Source organism: Salarias fasciatus, chromosome 3 (genome assembly GCF_902148845.1).
Source record: "Salarias fasciatus chromosome 3, fSalaFa1.1, whole genome shotgun sequence".
Taxonomy (NCBI): Eukaryota; Metazoa; Chordata; class Actinopteri; order Blenniiformes; family Blenniidae; genus Salarias; species Salarias fasciatus.
Window position 1 is genome coordinate 18,068,542 of NC_043747.1, and position 17,870 is coordinate 18,086,411.

The window sequence follows — 17,870 nt, forward strand, 5'->3', positions numbered from 1 at the left end:
TTGATAAGGAAGCTTTTTTTTTTAATCGCGATAAAACATTTCCAACTTTTACATTTACCTGTAGCCACTCGCACAGGACTTTGCTCCCGATTTCGACGACGAAACATAAAATCCAGGCTTAAGATCGGCACTCTGAATCATATCTATGTGTTTGACAAACACTCCTCACCTCATCTGACAGCTGAGACCACCGGGAACGTCTGACATGGCCAACAAAAGGCAAATAAATGCATCACTTCCAAACTTCTGTCTGTATTTACAACGTGGGAAGAGATCACTTTTATTTTTAAGGCCTGTGTGACAAACAGCTGAGGTGTGTGTGTGTGCTGATCATCTCCGTCCAGCTGTGTTTGTTGAGCTTCAGCCTGAGATTCCTGCAGAATTTGCTAATGCTCTGCTAAAGAGCATCAGCAGCCCAAGATGCCGTCGCTTATGAACTTATCTTACCTGTCTGTCCCTTCAAAAACCCCGGCTGAGGGCCCCGGCCCGCTCACGTGATACCATCTGGAGCCCACCCAAACCGCAGGTACAGTCCAATCATGTAAAAACTGGAGCATTGTGTGAATTTCTGCTGGAACAACCTGTCAAATGAGCTGTGCTTCGAGCATTTAGATCAAAACCAGTACAGTTACGTACGTAAGTTCATGAAAAATAAACATTAAAGCTAGGGTAGACGATGTTGTCCAAAAGCACTTTTTGTCATAGTGAGTGAAATGCTCCTTGCCCCCTGGGAGAAGTCAGTACATTATGTGGACGGAAAAAGGTGCAGGAAAAATCTGAAAACTGCAGTGGCCAAAGGACAGTAAAAACTCCGACCAATCGTATCGCGCGGACCGCTCTTAAGGAACCAATCAAATCCCTTCGCCGTTCTACCAGCCCCCTGCGCGTACATTTCAATGGCGTGCACTGCACCTGGTTCAGTACGCGCGCGCGCGCGTTGCCAAGGAGCTCTCAGCTCTCAGAACCAAGCGGAGCGGGCGCGCTGTGCTCCTATGCGCGTTGTGTGCGGGCAGTCAGAAAGGTTAATAACATTGGAGGCGATCACAAACTCCGTGCGCGTGGCGCCTCCACGCGCGCGTGGCACTTCCGCGTCCAGTGCATTCGCTCCCAACGGGAGCTCCTCCAATGGGGTGGGAGCTGGGCGGAGCCTTGTGGAGATGCTACATTCGTGCTACATGCTAGTTTTCCAAGATCGTCGACCCTGGCTTTAAGACTGTTTTTTTCTCCAGGTCTAACAATGCAAACAATGGTTTATGTCATGCATGTTTAAAAAAGGAAAAGAAAAATGGACCAAAAACACATATATTACACATTTTATAGCTTTAAAATATCTTTATATAAGATAAATACCTGTTTAATGTTATTTTATATTGTTATCAAACTCTATAACCTATATGTTTTGATCATGTATTCATCAATTTATCTCAATGATTTTGGAATAATCATGTAAAATTGTAGTAAATATAGTAAAATGACTGATATAGGGTTCATTGTCAAGTTTAATATGCATAAACAGCTCATGCAATTTCACGTTTTGGTCCATTTGAAAGGCGAGGACATTCAGTGTTCTGCTGAGTTCAAACCTGGGTTAACAAGGATAAACATCAGGCATCAGTCTGAGTTTCTGTGTTTAGTGTATGCATGTCTGCATCTTAGATCTAACTGACTGATTACCCAGGGCCTCTGTCTGACCCCCACCCAAACTGCAAGTGAGGGTCACTGACTTCAAAACCAAGATACATTACAATCCATTCACAAAAAAACTCAAAACAACGAGAATGATGTGTGGAGACTGATGAGAGAAACCTTAAAAATCCAAAAACAGTGGCTCGTCAAGCGATTTCAACCACTTTAAATCTTAATTTTAAAAAATAAAACGATTTCTGTCCCGTTTTAAAGGCGATGAGCGTCTACATGTTTAACAGTGTCTCGCTGGGTTTAAACCTGGGTGAGGAGCAGGGCAGGGCGCCTCTGCTGTAAAGAAAAATGTCATAAATGATAGTTTGTATTAGTCTTTATTTTGAGGCGTGTGTCTATGTGTTCAAGTGGAAATGTCATAAACAACGCCATCGCTTCAAATCACAAGAGCCAATAAAAGGGGTAATAACGGGTTGGGTGCATTCCTGCACGCGTTGTCCTTTGTGTGTATGTGTGTGTGTGTGTGTGTGTGTGTGTGTGTGTGTGTGTGTGTGTGTGTGTGTGTGTGTGTGTGTGTGTGTGTGTGTGTGTGTTGGATCACCCAGGTGTTTGATTCCCGTGAGGGTGAACTGGAGGTGCTTCACCTCCGGCTCGTTTCCACTTCATTCACTTTTATCTCCTCTTGAGTCAAGAGCTTCGAAATCAACATGGTGAATTTAAAGCAGGCATTTTTGAATTTATTTAGATTTTATGACTTTATTCTCAAAGAATGTGCAATAAATGACTCCATCTACCCTTTTTTTTTTTCAAAAGCCTGTGGCATCTGGTGTTTAAGATGTTACAGAAATGCTCATATTGTGGTAAATACTGTATGCCAATGAAAGCTCAGAATGAAGAAATCCTGTGGGAAAATGAAAGGACATAAAGCACATTTTCTCTGGATTATGGCAGTTTTTGAACTTTGTGTGTGAATAATAGAAATAAGAAACAAAAATCCTGAAAAAATAGGAGTACAATATTTATAAGACTTCATTAACTGAAAATGTACCAATAAAAACATAATTTTATGTATTTTAGGGATATTTTATTTCTTAATTTACTAAAATTGTTTCAAGATTTGATATTTTTGACAGTTTTTTTCTCCTTTAAATCCCCTTTTGTGTGTTTTGCTGATGGAAACACAAACGTATTCCTGCTCATCCTGCTTTCTCCGCCTTTAATTTGAGTTGACTGAGAAATGCGAGGAGATCAGGTCACTCCAGTATCTTACATGATGCAAACTGGCAATTTTAAGTAAAACATAACAAATATATCTGCAAAATAAATGCAAGAATTCAGTAATTTTGTATGCATACCACACTGACATGCAGCTATAAAGTTGACAGAAGTTCCGAGAGGAACCAGGTGAGGGCAGCAGAGCGCACGAGAACTGAGCACCAACTGAACTGACAGCTTATATTTAACATACAAATTCCAGTTTCAATACTTTTGATCAACACTTTTTCTATTGATTTGTATTGACTTTGATTCTGAGACACAGGAGGTTTTTACATCCAACAAATAAAACGAAAATGTAACAAATAAGACTATAGTGATAAACGTGTCTATAATTTAACACAATTCTTGGTTTCACCTTTATTTTACCAGGTAGGAAAATGAGACTGAGGCAGAGCGCGGATCAGCCTGAGGCCTGGTCTCTGGAGCAGTCATGGAGGAGCTGTGAGGAGGATTTGGTCTGAACGTAAGGTGAAACCTCCTCTTTCACTCACAGACGCCGTCGGTCCCGTCTCGTCTCTGTGTCCCTGACCCTGGCACCCCTGACCCGCTCTCCTCCGGCCATTGTCTGACTGTGACCTCTGACCCTTCCTCGACTAAACACGGTGTCTGATGGAGGGGGGGGGGAGGGGCTGTCAGGTGTGTGTGTGATAAGTTCAAAGCTATCATCTCAACTCCAACTGAAAGATGAGCAACAGGGATTTCTTTTCTTTCTTCCTTTTTTTTTTTTTTTTGTCTGTGGAGACATTCTGGACAATGGGGGGAATGAAAGGCTGCTCTGCCACCATTTTCCTTTAAGGTGAAGCCTAAACAAAGCCCGCCACCATCTCTAAAGCCGCCTGTATGGAGAGGCTTGATAAAATGCCATAGGGGGGCCCCTGCGGAGCGCGGGCGTCTGGGGGAAATGTCTGGGTGACGGACCGCCGCCGATAACGCCGTCCTGTACACGCACATCACCGCGGATCACACGAATCAACAAGTCGCCGATCACAAATCAACGGACGCACGGAGGGAGCGACACACATGTGGGAGATATAGACGCAGATAAAGAAAACGGAGGATGGAAGGATCAAAGTCGCCATTCAGGCTCGTCTCAGGGTCATTCTGCTGCCAGCTCCGATTATCTGTGTGCAATCTAAGCCTCTCGAGTGAGTGTGTGTGTGTGTGTGTGTGTGTGTGTCTAAGGGTGGGTGTGTGTGTGTGAGTGTGTGTGTGTGTGTGTGTGTGTGTGTGTGTGTGTGTGTGTGTGTGTGTGTGTGTGTGTGTGTGGAACAAAACATTTATGGTCCACCACTTGACTGTAGACTTCAATGCTTCCACTTGTTTATGAGTTGAATAAAGGCCACTTCAAAGTTCTCTCAAGAGGAAAACCGGATCATTGAAGAGTCGTAGAGGAAAAACAGGAGAATAATAATAATAATAATATATCATTAATACAGATGATTTAATACAGATTTATCATGAATGTGTTTAAATGAAATATATCAAGTATTGTTACTGGAGATTTAGGTAAATATAGCTTAAGTTTAACAGTTTGAAATGTTTTATTTCCTGTTCCGACGGCTTCTCGTGAATGTTTTCTTATTATGTGATTTAACTGAATTCTTTCTTTATTTGCTAAAGCACTTTAAATGTTTCCCAGCCTGCTTGAAACATGAACTCCAAATAAACTTTGATTTACGGACTCAAACTCTTCCAAACTAACCGCAGCCTAAATGTTATTTGCTCAGGTAAAAAAAGCTCATACTTAGCGGGACAAAAAACCCAAAATCTAAAATTGCATGACTTCAAAGTCTCAACCTCAAACTCCAACTTCTTTTTTCTTTTTTTTTTTTCTTACAGTATATTCTTCTTTAAAATACTAGAAACTGATAAATCTGGGGAAAGATGAGGTTAGATGAGTATAAGTAAAATATGCAGTTGCCTCTATTATACAGCAACACTGCCACTATTTCGTTACACTCCTGTTTACCGAGGGAGAGATGGCTTATTGGCGTTGAACTAGTGCTCCGAATGTGTTTAAATAAAGGTGAGTTTGAGCCTGTAAATGATTGAACCTGTGTTCCAGAGATCAGTCAAATACGATTTTTTTTCCATTGAGTTATTTTCTCTATGTTGTTGAAGTCTTTGTACTTTTTGGGACAAAACACTTCAAACTTGTACGCCTCTTTTTTGACACTTCTATTTCTAATCTCTCTATTTTGAGGAAAGGAAGTCTCTGCCTGTTTTTTTTCTTCTATCCTGCATGTCAATGTCACTTTTTTTTTTTTTAAGGGAAAGAAAAACAAATCCTCCAGCTGTTTCTGTGTTTTCCATGTATCTTTTCACTTCGGGGGATTAACATGAACAATCTGGTCAATGTCTCCTTATCTCCCTCTTCCCTGCTCCTCTGCTCTGACATAAAAGGAGCAGTCTGCCTCCCTCTATCTCTCTCTTTTCCCCTCTGCTCGTCCGCCTCTTCCTCTCCTCTCTGTACCTGCTTCAGGATTAAAGTGAAGGAATTCGGTGATGGAGAGATGGAGTCTTTCATCGAGAGGCCCCGCTGGGGGGGGGGGGGGGGGGGGGGGGGGGGGGGGGGGGGGGGGGGGGGGGGCTCATCCCTTGTTTCTTGTATTCTCATCCCACTACGACACACTATCACTTCACCTTCATCTTATTTTAGAAGGGGGGGGGGGGGGCTTCTCTCTCTTTTCATGCTTTATCCTCGCTTCCTCTTTGTTGTCTGAAAAGCATGCGTGGCTCGTCCCTCCTCTGGCTTCTCTCTCCTCCTCTGAAGAGAACAAACTGACACAGTGGGTGTAATTAGCTGATAGACATTTAAAAAAAAAGCTGCTACTGTCAGTCAGCGAGGAATAAGATTATTTAAACAACCTTAATTCCGCTTAAAGGAAAAGCCGAGGCTTGGCCGGGTGCTGTCAATGCTTCCAGGCAGGAATAATGCAAACTCTTAATCCTGCATTGAAACGCTGCAGGTTGCACCAGGTGTGTGGTTTGGATTCAGGCTCTAATTTTCCAGACTGCAAGTCGCACCTGAGTAAATGAGATTATTTCCTGTGGCGTAGCAGCATGATGCTGTCATACAGTGACACCTGCTGGTCACAGATGGTACGTACCGGTAAATTTTGATAAAATCTTCTTCAGTTAATCATTACTGACACATAATGCCATTTCAAAAGTTTGAATATATAGTTTATATGACTTAGTGTTTAATGAGAAAACGCACTGGAGTCGGATCCTCATCCAAGATGGCGGCCATGTTGAACATCATTGAGCCGTCATCCAGGTGTCTACTTAACATACGTCGATATTCGACTGAAAGGAAACGCTGCAGAAACACTGGGATTCAGAGAGCGACGCCGCTTCAGCGCGACTCGGGAGACGTTAACGCTCCACCCGGTGGTGATTCTCCTTCACTTCCTGCTTCTGATCGACACAAACGCAGCTCCGGCAAAATTCAATAAAACGCAAGCTTCATGGAAAGTGCTGCCTGAACACACACGGATCATCTCACCATCTATATAACGCTGACCTCTGACCCCCAACGGTTTACCCAGTGGAAACGGATGTTATCAGATTTAATGGGTTCAACGTGACGGGTATATTAAAGCCAGAGAAGCTGAGCTTCACTTCCACGCTAACTTTTAAACTCTATTTCCTTAAAGCACTTGAGGTTAAAGAGACACTGAAGCCTTTTGGCTGTTAGAAATGAAAACACACTGAAACCAAAACAATGTGGAGAAGCACTGAATTCAGGAGCTACTCATGAGAAATAAATGATCATTCTGCTGGATCCAGTTACGAAATGTTGACTGCGAGTGTGTGTGTGTGTGTTTGTTCTTCCCGTTGTTCTGGAAGTTTATTTTCGTGACACATTTATTAGCAACAGGAAACATTCGGGATCATCAGTTTGTGTCTTGGCTTGTCGACTCGTCTTGGACGACCTTCCCGTAAGTGTAAAGCCCTGAGGACTTATTGGCAAAGTCTTCATCGAACACGAGCCAAAAGCACGTAAACAGAAGCAAGAATGAAAAAATATCAAAAACAGGACAAAAATCTAAAATATTCTAATTCATTTTTCAAGCATCGGGTTTGCACAACAGAAGCTTGATAAGTAGTTTACCCTTCCAGACAGCATTTTTTGGCATGCATATGCAAGTCGGGCTGTTAAAACACACAGTAATGATTAATTTAACGAGGTTATCAAAATAAATTACACGCTGTATTTGTTTTAATAGTCGGACCTTGCGGGAAATTGTCACGGAAAACTGCTTCACCCAAGACAAATCAAAGAATCCATTCATATTTCAGTTTTTAATACCTGGTTTAAATCAATTTCCTAATTTTTGTTTAATAAATAATAGGCTATTTTCAGAATTGCATTGTGGTATTATTTGCATCCCTATTCTTGCTTCACTCTAGTGTATTGGCCTTCTTTTTATTCCCTCTTTTGTGATTAATTTTCTTTATTTTCATCGGATTTTCACATTATTACGCAAAGACAAACCAACTCCTCCATCCTGGCGTTCTTATCTTCTCGTACGGAAGCACTGAAGTCTTGTGAATTGGAGCATCTGCCTCTGATGATCGATGGCTGATTAATTTTAAACCAACAGTTTAAGGCGACTAAAAGGAATGACTGTTTCAGAAGAAGCGGGGCTTGAGAAGATGTGCTAATGTAAGGGTCTATACGTTGTAAATTACACCTTTCAGCCGTCTCCCAGATGATTTAGGGGCGCTCAGACACAACAGCGGCTGTACTTTCACTCACTGTCATTTGAACGTCTTCATGACGAGGACGGTGCAGTGAGGTTGTGTTGCAACCTGCAGGAATATACATCGAAAACGGAGAAATCGCAGCTCTGTGCTGTGATAAAGCCAGAGATCACAGGGAGGCGCGCTCCATTGTGCTGGTCGGTTTAGCGGCTGTAACTCACAACGACGATCAGACTGAGCGGCGTAATGAGACGGCTGGAAACCACACGTTTGAAGACAGAATTAAAGACGATTGGCCGTTTTTCCATGCCAGCAAAGTCTCTGAAAATGTCACTTTTTAACACTTCAAAGGTTTAATCTTTATCTTAGGTTCAATATTTGAATGTGTGTGGGTCTTTGTGTGATCAATAAATAACACTCAGTTGATTAATCTGATCCATCTTCAGTTATCGTTCAGTAGATTTCATCATTTTATTATAAAATTGGCGTGTTTTTACATTCTTTGAGCATCGACGAAGTCGCAAAAGACCCTCGACTACTTTCCACCTGTCAGTCGTTAACCGCGATGGAGACGTTTTTAACCCCGCCTGCAAGTCGGAAAAAAGTAAAACTGAAAAGAGACAAATAAGCACCTTACCACCCAAACGGCTCCCCAACAATGACAGTTAAAAGAAGGTAATGCAGCCGCCGCCGGCTGTGTCATTTAGGGGGCGCTGGTTTTTACCCGACCCGCATCATTTAAATACAGGTAGCTGGGTGTAATGCGGCGCTCGTCACCGTGTCATTTGCCCTAAGTGGCGTACAGTAGGGAGGCAGTAAGTGTAGGCTTCTGTGTCAGACAGTAATTGTTGTTTGTATACAGGCTGAAGGAGGCCGAGCCACCGTGTGGAGCTTGTAACTGTGCGAGTGTGCAGCGGCAAGGCGCGGGCCGAGCGCCGGGCTTGCCTCTGAAAGCGTGCAAATATGGACTTTTTTTTTCCCCTTTTTTCATCCAAATGTGCAAATAACTCAAATATAATCAGATATTTGGTGATTAATTCACTGTCAATGCTCATTTTGGCTCATTTAAATAACTAATTGAGTTCATAATGCATGTGGCGGACTCACCCTGCTGCCTTTCTCCGGGTCGCACGGGCATCCTTTGCTGCAGTCCCGGCCGTTGCACGGCTCGTCAGACTTCTTGTCTTGCTGTGGAGGAAAAAAAAAAAGAAAAAGGACAAGCAAGATCAGAAAATGTGGCGCATCAGGATGATGAAAGAAGGAATCGCACTCTCCCTTCCTTTGAGCAAGGCAGTGTAGCATTGCAGCGTGACTATGAGCCCATCGCACAACAGTCAGAAAGGAACTCAGGTAACCCCAGGTGACTCATGTGAGGATATTTTGTTGTTGCAGCAGAGATTCACTGGCAGATTCACAACAATTTCCAAGGATTTGAAGAGGATTTGAAGAGAAGATCCCATCCAGCACGGGTGACGATTGATTAAGGGCGCCATTTCATTTGAAGGACGGGGCCGATTATAAAGTGTTTTCCACACTCAACATGTGCAATCCGGCACGTTTTGAAATCATCATTGTGTTTAATGTTTTTCTATCCGGAAGCTTTACTTTTTTTGGCAAACCAGAGATGAGAAAACAAGAATGCAGCCTTTCTTTAAAGACATGCTTCCAAGGAAAAAGGATAAATGTGAAAAATACGAGGAATATTCATTTGAAATGACATGAAACACAACAATCCTGAGATTTTCCTGCCGAGATAAAAAATCTGAGGCCTTGAAATGTTGAATTTGTCACAATGCGAAGCTGCGCTTCCCACGCCGTCCCACATCCACACCGATCCATCACATTGATGAAACTGTAATAAATCCACCTCTGACCTTTAATAAGGGCTCCCGCGCCAGGCGGTCCGCCCTGCTTTTCATGTAAAGAATTTAAGTCACATTCCGACAGAAGTCCAGGTTAGGAAAGGCACAATCGGGAATTCTGAAATTAATCCCCAACAAGCTGGATCACATGATTTACTCAGCAGCTGCTCTCAAAGTGGCCCAAATGACAGGATCAATATTCACAACACTCGAAAAAGATCACCTCTTCGCAAGTTTGGACAAAAAAAAAAAAACAATGACGATTCAGTAACTACTAATAAAACACATTTTACATAAGACTAAGTCTTTTAATTAACCATATTCCTAAAAAAACACATTTTCATGATATTATTAGTGTCAGTATCTTCAGGTCGAGTTCGGTTGGTGGTTTTACTGTGTGGAGTTTGCATGTTCTCCTTGTGGAGTATGCGAGTTTTCTCCCAGAACTTCAGTTTTCCAAATCACATCCCCAAATCTGGACCCAATTATTCAAATTTTCACATAAAAACACCATCTATAAGAGCAGCAGCAGCACAGCGGACACATTGTTCCACACATGCCATCCACTGATTATAAACTCCAAGTGAACCACAGATTAAGTGGAGTGGGTGACATTCCTGAGACACATCTGAAACATCACGCAGTGCCTTTGGAGGCATTCAGGGAGCTTTTTATAAGCTGACATATGAGTGGCGTAAGCTCACAAACACGCTGCCACGACACTTCAAAACACGAAATGCATCAATTCACATGATGGATCACGTGAATTGTGTGTTTTTATTGATTTATTACTTTATAGGTACTGTGAATTTGTGTTGTTCAGCATGCAGATGATTGATTAACTCGCTCCATCACTTCTGGGAGTAAATATCTCATAAGTAGCCATGGTCCGGGGTCGCTCAGGGGTCAAACCTGGAGGTCTCGGCAGGCCTTTCTCTGATTGGCGGAGAGTGGGGAACAAAAAGGTGCGGACGGGGGTCCGCCGGAGGTCAAGACGGACGAGGCGATCGGGGAGAACGTGTGATTTGTTTGAGAAAGTATGCAGGTCAAAGCTTAAATGTGTATCAGTTCATGAGGCCACAGCCAGCGAGCGCTGGTCTCCTCGATAATCGAGGTCAAAGGACCCCGCAGGAGCTCTGCTAGTAATGATCAGATGGGCTCGAGTGTGTGTCTCAGCCTGATATAAGAAGGTCCTGGGAAAGTCAGGCGATGACAAGGAGTTAAGCTGCAGTCACTGAGTCTCACATCACATTTAACTTGAAATATCGGACTTAAATTCTTGACATGTGGACTCTGTTTTTCAACAAGATATAAAGGCAACTGAAGTTACAGAAAAGTATGAATTTCTAGGATACATTTCTGTTCCGAACTTTATTAAAGTTCAGTTTTTACAATAAAACCATTTCAAAAACTCAGTTTTCAGTCAACTGTCATCGTAACTGTGCTGCCTGTAAATTTAAAGGGGCCAGCTAGCTACAGTCAGATGTGTAATACCACCGCTCACCACCAGATGGTGCAATAAGTCACACTAAGAGTAATGTGTTCAACCCAAGAAAAGAAGAAGCATCAAGCGGGAAATCCAACACATATTAATCAACAAAACTCAATGTCTTTACACTGGAACTTCCAAGAAAATTATGGAATTAAAGCTGTGAAAAAGTGTGTTAGATTCTAAAATTATGGTTCAATGATCTTGTTTGACACCATTTTTTATTCAAGGTTATTGATGTATCTGTCTTCTGAGTGTTTTCCTCTAACGTGAATCTCTACATGTGATGTTGATGTAATACTAATGTGAACATTGGGTATATGATCCATTCATCCACCCTGACCTCCACCTCAATCTCTCAATTTATCAAGCTAAGCTAACATGCTACCTGATGGCATTCTCAGGTTTTTCGCTGCCAATGCACAGGGCGTTGTTTTTTATTTGTTCTCTTCTTTTTTGCCTCCGTATCTTTTATCAAACAACCTCTTTTGTGTGCTTACTGCAAACTCACATTTTTATACCACTGAGCAAACACGCAAGTCATAAAACACATAGAAGCTGAATTTTACACAGTCATTGCTTCCTTTTTCTAACAGTTTCATATAATTCATTCATTCCTGCACAGCAGCACTTTTGCAACACTGGTTTAAATGAATGTTATGTATATTTTACACCTTTAATTCACCTTTCATTTCATCCTGTGGTCTATTTCTGAAAATAAAGCAAAATACTAAAAATATCTACTCAAAATAAGTGAATCATAGCACAACTTTGGGAACTACTACTAGTGCCACAAAGAAAGTAATGCAAGATAAAGGAGAAGAAAGTGCTCAACAAGGGGAAAAGTGAGAGGGAGAAAAGAAGGGGAAAGGTCAGTGGTGCTGGTCCTGCTTATTTCCCTCTGATCTGCTCAACTCCCGTAATCACAATGACAGAAGGAGGGCAATAGAGAGAGAAAGTGAGGGGTGAAAGAGAGGGAGACCAAAAAAGATGGAGGGAGGGAGGGAGGGAGGAGGGGAGGCTTTGGGAAAAGTGGATAAAGAGACGGGAAGACAAAAATAGAAGCAGAAACAAGTAAAAATAAATGAGGTTCAAGCAAAAAAGAAAAATAGAGAAAGTAATGTAGAGTCTCATTGGTGCTGCAAGGACTCGACAAACACAATAGTAGCTGTATAAAGTTCCTGTAATCATTTCAACCCATCATTGTCCCTTTTTAACGGCCTGGATTCTCCCTCAGTCGATTCAGATCCATTGTCCCGGGATGAAACCAAGCCTCCACGTGAGCCGCTGCTGATACGTGTTATACTCATGGCCTCCACACCCAGATTTAAAAAAAACAAAAAAAAAAACAAACAGCTGCTCAGCCAGCGCCGGAGGCGAAACCTCAGGTAGGATGTGGAGTTAAATACAGAGCAGAGAGACACAATGAGGGAAACATGATGAACGCCATCAGGGAGCATTAGAGGCTGATGGAAACGTGGAGCGGAGCAGGTGACTGCGTCCAGACGTGCAGGCACAGGAACCGAGATATACCTGTGAGGACAGGACGGCTGCGTCGAGATCGGTCCCGACAAAGACACAAGTTAAACAGAACACACACACACACACACACACACACACACACACACACACACACACACACACACACACACTCGAGGCTACAACAAAGGAAGCCTCAAAGAAGGAAAAAAAAAAGAGTAGGAGGACAATAAGCTGAAACCCTGATCTCACAATATGAGGGATACTTGATCATCACGTCTCCAAACGCTCACTGAAATCCAATCCGTGTGTGTGTGTGTGTGTGTGTGTGTGTGTGTGTAATCCTCGTCTAACTCATTCTTCTTTCAAACATTTCCACTCTTTGGTAAAGTAAGATCTTTCCCTATTTTGTTTTGTCTGATACACGTTAATGCTCTACATTATTGATATTGATGAAACTGCTGCATTTGCACCGACAAGCATAGCTGTAGTGTGTATACGATCCCCACAACCTCCTAAATTATCATTAAATTAATTGATTTGGCAGATTTCAAAATGAAGACATCATTCTGCACTGCATTGAAAAATGTTAAAACATCAAACAGTGACACAAGTGGACTTTATTTTCTGTTATTGTCTGACAGATTCAGATGGTTGAAAGCCATAAAATCCTCTCTTACGTAAACTAAAGTTGTCATTTCCAGGCAAAACCGGAGAAACATGAGCGCCTTCGTGAAGTGTTGTTCACAAGAGAAATTTCCAGAGAACAAGTGTTGTCACAGCTCGGTATCAACCTGCCGTCCGCATCTTATCAGGTGAATAAACCCAACTTATTGCTCAACATTTGCAGCTGAGGAAATATTTCATTTGCACTTTGGGTGAACTGACTTCAGCAAAGCATGGAGACGTTGGAGGAATGTAAATGCGCTGCGCGGTTCGACAGGCAGACAAAAGCGGAGGGGATCAGGATTTGCATACGTTCGGCTGACATAAACGTGATCGAACACGCCGGTTCGCGGCGGCCTGCGCCGATCCAGCGGTGCGTCGGGGCTCATCATCCCCTCTTCCACTCTGTCATCTCGGCTTTACCCAGCTATGCGCCCTTCAGCTTTAGGGAATATTCCCCTGATCAATCTCCGCTGTTTGCTCATACTTTACTGTCCAAACACTTCCATGTGTGCGTACGTGGAGGTGAGACTTTTTGAAAAGTGTCGGTAATACCTGTCTGCTCAACCCTCCCGAAGCCCCGACTTGCCCCCATCGCTCCTATAGGATCTGCTGATGTTATCCGGATGGAGGCCGAGTCTAGAGTTACCCAGAAAACGGCGCTTCCTGAGCGCAGATGAGGCAGGGGAGCTGGGATTGTTTGTTAAAACCATGAGAGGGACCCTCTGCGCGCTTCGCATGATGTAGGATTCCTCGTTTCACAGGAGATGCTGGTGGAATGTGTGATCTTGAGATGGAGAGGCTGACGGCAGGGCTCCAACGTCGAGGAGGTTTCACCCGTTTGCACGTAAAGCCACGAATTCTTGGCTGGACTTGATTATATAGTTCGTTTCATTGCCTCAGCATGCCGCAGATCAACTGTCACATCTCACGCCATCACTGACGAACGGAGATACGGAGGTGTGGAATCAAACAACCAACCCTGAGATAGCCAGCTCTGTCACAGCCAGCGCGATCTGCTGATCCGTCTTCACAGCTGACAGCGTGACGTGACAGCTGCCACACAAGTCATGGCCTGGCATGCTAACTGCATCACCTTCAGCATTCATTCATTCATTCTCTCTCCTGTTACATGAGGTAACTTCTGCTTTTACATGCTATATCTTACGTTCGATCCAACTGATTTCTTTGCAAACATCAGAAAACCAAGAATATGAAGCACCGTGAGCACGACATCTTCAGGTTGCATCATTCCTCCAGCGCAGTGCTTATTTTCAAAGCTTAAAAGCGTTACATGTTGCCCAAGGGTTGATAAAAAGATAGGAGAAATGCGGAATTTAATTGACCCCAAAGCACTTTCTACACTAAATGCAATGCAGGAATGTTTAATCCACGCTGCTGTCGGCGTGTCGCCACACGAAACGACTTCGCTGCAACACTTTCCAATCGAATCCTCAAGAACGTTCCCCCCGACTGGCAGTGAAAAATGACGGGGAACGCGCCGTCAACCAGGTTCACGAGAACGCGAAGCAGAAAGACCGAAAGGTCAGAGCCGCGGCCATGAGAAGGGAAAGTTTCCTCCTCTGTCGGATCCTTCCTCTCCCCGTCTCCATCTGTGACCCTGACATCCACCGCGGGACACTAACCAGCTGTGTTTGGGCCTCCAGCGCTCCTCATTTACGTCTGTTTACGCCACGCTGCGCGTGCGGTGGAGTGTGCGTCGGGGTCATGCGCGACCACCGCAGACTGTATACAAGCAGCCGAGCACGAGATCGCGCGGATGACTGGCAGATCGTATCGGATGTTTGTGCAAATTCAGACCCATGCTGTTTTTTCCTTTTTTTTTTTTTTTTCCCCCGTCTATGTGTGTGTGTAAATGCGTCAAAGCCAGCTCGTGTGTGTGTGTGTGTGCTTTATGTCCACGTGCATTTCTGTGTGTGTGTGTGTGTGTGTTCGCCTCCGCTGGGCCACCCAGCTGGAGTCATGTCATCTATAACTCGGCCAGACGGCGGATATTTGCGACGCCAGAATGGACCTAAACAGGACGCCGCCGCCAGCTGACACGGCCGGCGGCTGCAGGGAGAAGCAACCGGTACACTCTCCAAAGATTAAAAAAAAAAAAAAAAGACTACAGTAGGAGAAGGAGATTCACTTTTACATCCAATACAAACAAATCTTCAAAATTACTTTTGATAAACTGTCAAAATAATCCTCAAAGGAGTTTACTGTAGAGCAGGGTGTCAAACAGATTTTAGTTCAGGGGTCACATGTAGCCTTGAGTGGTAAAACAGAGCCATAACAAGCTTTAAATTTAAACTTTAAAAGGGTTTCTGTATATGTGTATATGTGATGAAAACATCTGTACTTTCACAAAAACAGACAAATCTGATGGTAAATGCAGTGAAATGTCCTAAAAACTTCTATAGGTCTTACATTATACATGTTTTTACAAACTCCTGATGCAACAAGGTTCGTCTATCTTTCATGACAGCTTCACTGATGTCTCACTTTGAGTCTCAGTGTTGTGTTGTTCCCATTATTGCTCGTAAAGTTGCAGGAAAAAGAAAACAAAATCAATGTTTTCTTGGTGGTTTGGAGCCTCTTGCGGACCGGTTTTGGCCTCCGGGCCCCATGTTTGACACCCCTTGCTGTAAAGGGTTTTGCTATAAATAACATTCTGTTTGTTTTTCTCCTGAAAAAGTTGCAATTATCAGACGTAGGTTGCAAAATACTCTTCAGCGACGTCCAAATGTTGAAATATCCCAAATCCAAGTATTTAGGCGAGTGCTCTACAAAGGGTTGAGGAGAAGATATAAGATTAACAAAATTGCTGTAATTATGATCTTTTGAACAAACAACTGAAATGAAACAATGCCTCAAATGAGGAGGAACCATTATAAAGGGAATATTTCCCCATCAGTAATCCTAAAGACTCTGACGGAGTTGTGTAATAAGCCTTAATATCCAAGTATGAAGTAAAATAAAGATTTATGATTTACCTGAATACTTTACCATAAATAATCCGCCAGAAAAATGTCAGTGAAATAAATAAAACCCTGTCTGCTGCATTCCTCACGGTGATGAGATAAACATGCCATAAACTTTTACGTGATCAATTCAGGCGTGGAAAATGGAGCGCCGGCGGGGGAAATACTCCAGAAATGAAAGTCTCTGGATGCGATCCACCGCGGCTCATGGATGATTCAGACCGGATTGATAGCGAGACGTAATTATAAGAGAAATATTTGATGTTCAAACCCCCATATGATACACAACATCAGACACTCTGTTCTTTGAAAAGCTTCCAAACACATTTCTTTCTGTTCAGACTCGCTCGGTTGTCTTCATCATGCAGAAAAATGTCAGGTATCAGGACAAAGTATTAATAGGCTATGTTATGTATTATGTAACAGACAGCAGCAACAATGACAAAAGAAAAGAACACTTTGTTTCTATTCTGACCCTATTAGATATTTTTATATAGATCTTAGCATAAAAACTGTATTAAAAACATGACTGACTCATTTCTTGCATTATTGCATGGTTCCAAAAGACATATTTTTTTCAGCACATTAACAAATGAACATTTAGATGAATATTCTAAGAAAAATCTGAAAAAAAATCAACTTTTTTTGCAAGGTTATGTTTATTTACGAGGTTTTCTTCAAATGTGCACATATAATCATATCTACAGTGTCACATCTCTCCATTTTCACTTGATAAAACATTTCTTTTTTCCACAAAATGCATTCAGAATGAATTAGCTAATGACTGATATATGAATTATTACAATAACATTACTGCCGAAATGTGTTGACAATTCCTTAAAGCACTATCAGAGGGTCTAAAAGCTAAAACGAGGCATTGCTTTTAGCAAGATTCAGCACATTTTATAGTGCATGTTCCAGCACAGAGGTAATAAATTTAACACGATTGTACCGCGCCGCAGTAAATGTAGTGTTTCCTTGACTGATAATAAACCTCCAAATTTGTACTTACTCGCAAGCGTGCAAAAACTTGCATTGGTCACACGCAGTGTGTGTGTGTGTGTGCGTGCGTGCGGGTGTGCACGCGTGCGTGCGTGCATTTCTTTCCTCTGGCTAAGAATTCTGCAGTCATGATGGAACAGAGACGTTGCTATTAGACAGGATTAGGCCGCTGCCTGCCTCGCCTTGTCGGCTCTCTCACGTCGTCCTGTTCCCTCTCTGCCCTCCCCTCCTCCACCGACACAATTAGAGACTTAAAGAAGGGGAAAATTTAACAATTCTGTCATGTTTTGCGAGAGAGAAAGAGAGAGAAAAAAATAAAAAACCGGGGCGAGATCGGGCACGCAAGGCAGATCGGGGGCTAAGTGGTGTATTCCTGCTAATAACACTTCCATGGATTTATGATGAAGCTCCTCAGGTCCTACACCTGGCATCCAACCCTGGAAGGCTCCCGCCACTTTTATCCGTGATATATTTTTAGGTTTTTTTATTATTTTATTCGTGCCGCGAGCGGGCGCCTCGCTCGTCCCAGTTCGCGGTGAACTGTACGCGACCACAAAGAGGAACAAGGAGTGCTGGATTACACGATCCTGCCCCGAGCAGGGAAGACACGGAGACACAATCCGTCTTCTGTGCGAATCGAGGCGTCTCGAAGTGAAGCCAGTTCCTGATACGTTACACCCGGCAGTCCACACACTCGCGTTCACGCTCACAGGCAATTTAGGAGTCAATCCATGCACGCAAAGGGAGAACATGCAAACT

General features: G+C 43.0%; 1 protein-coding gene across 2 annotated transcripts in view; it reads right to left on the bottom strand.

The window, feature by feature from the left end:
- col4a6 (collagen, type IV, alpha 6) overlaps positions 1-17,870 on the bottom strand; it is a 103,299-nt gene that overhangs the window by 34,805 nt on the left and 50,624 nt on the right. For both annotated transcript variants that reach the window (XM_030083701.1, XM_030083695.1), the window contains exon 4: positions 8,734-8,814. In XM_030083701.1, coding sequence (XP_029939561.1) covers positions 8,734-8,814 — 81 coding nt within the window. The remainder of the gene's footprint in view (positions 1-8,733; positions 8,815-17,870) is intronic.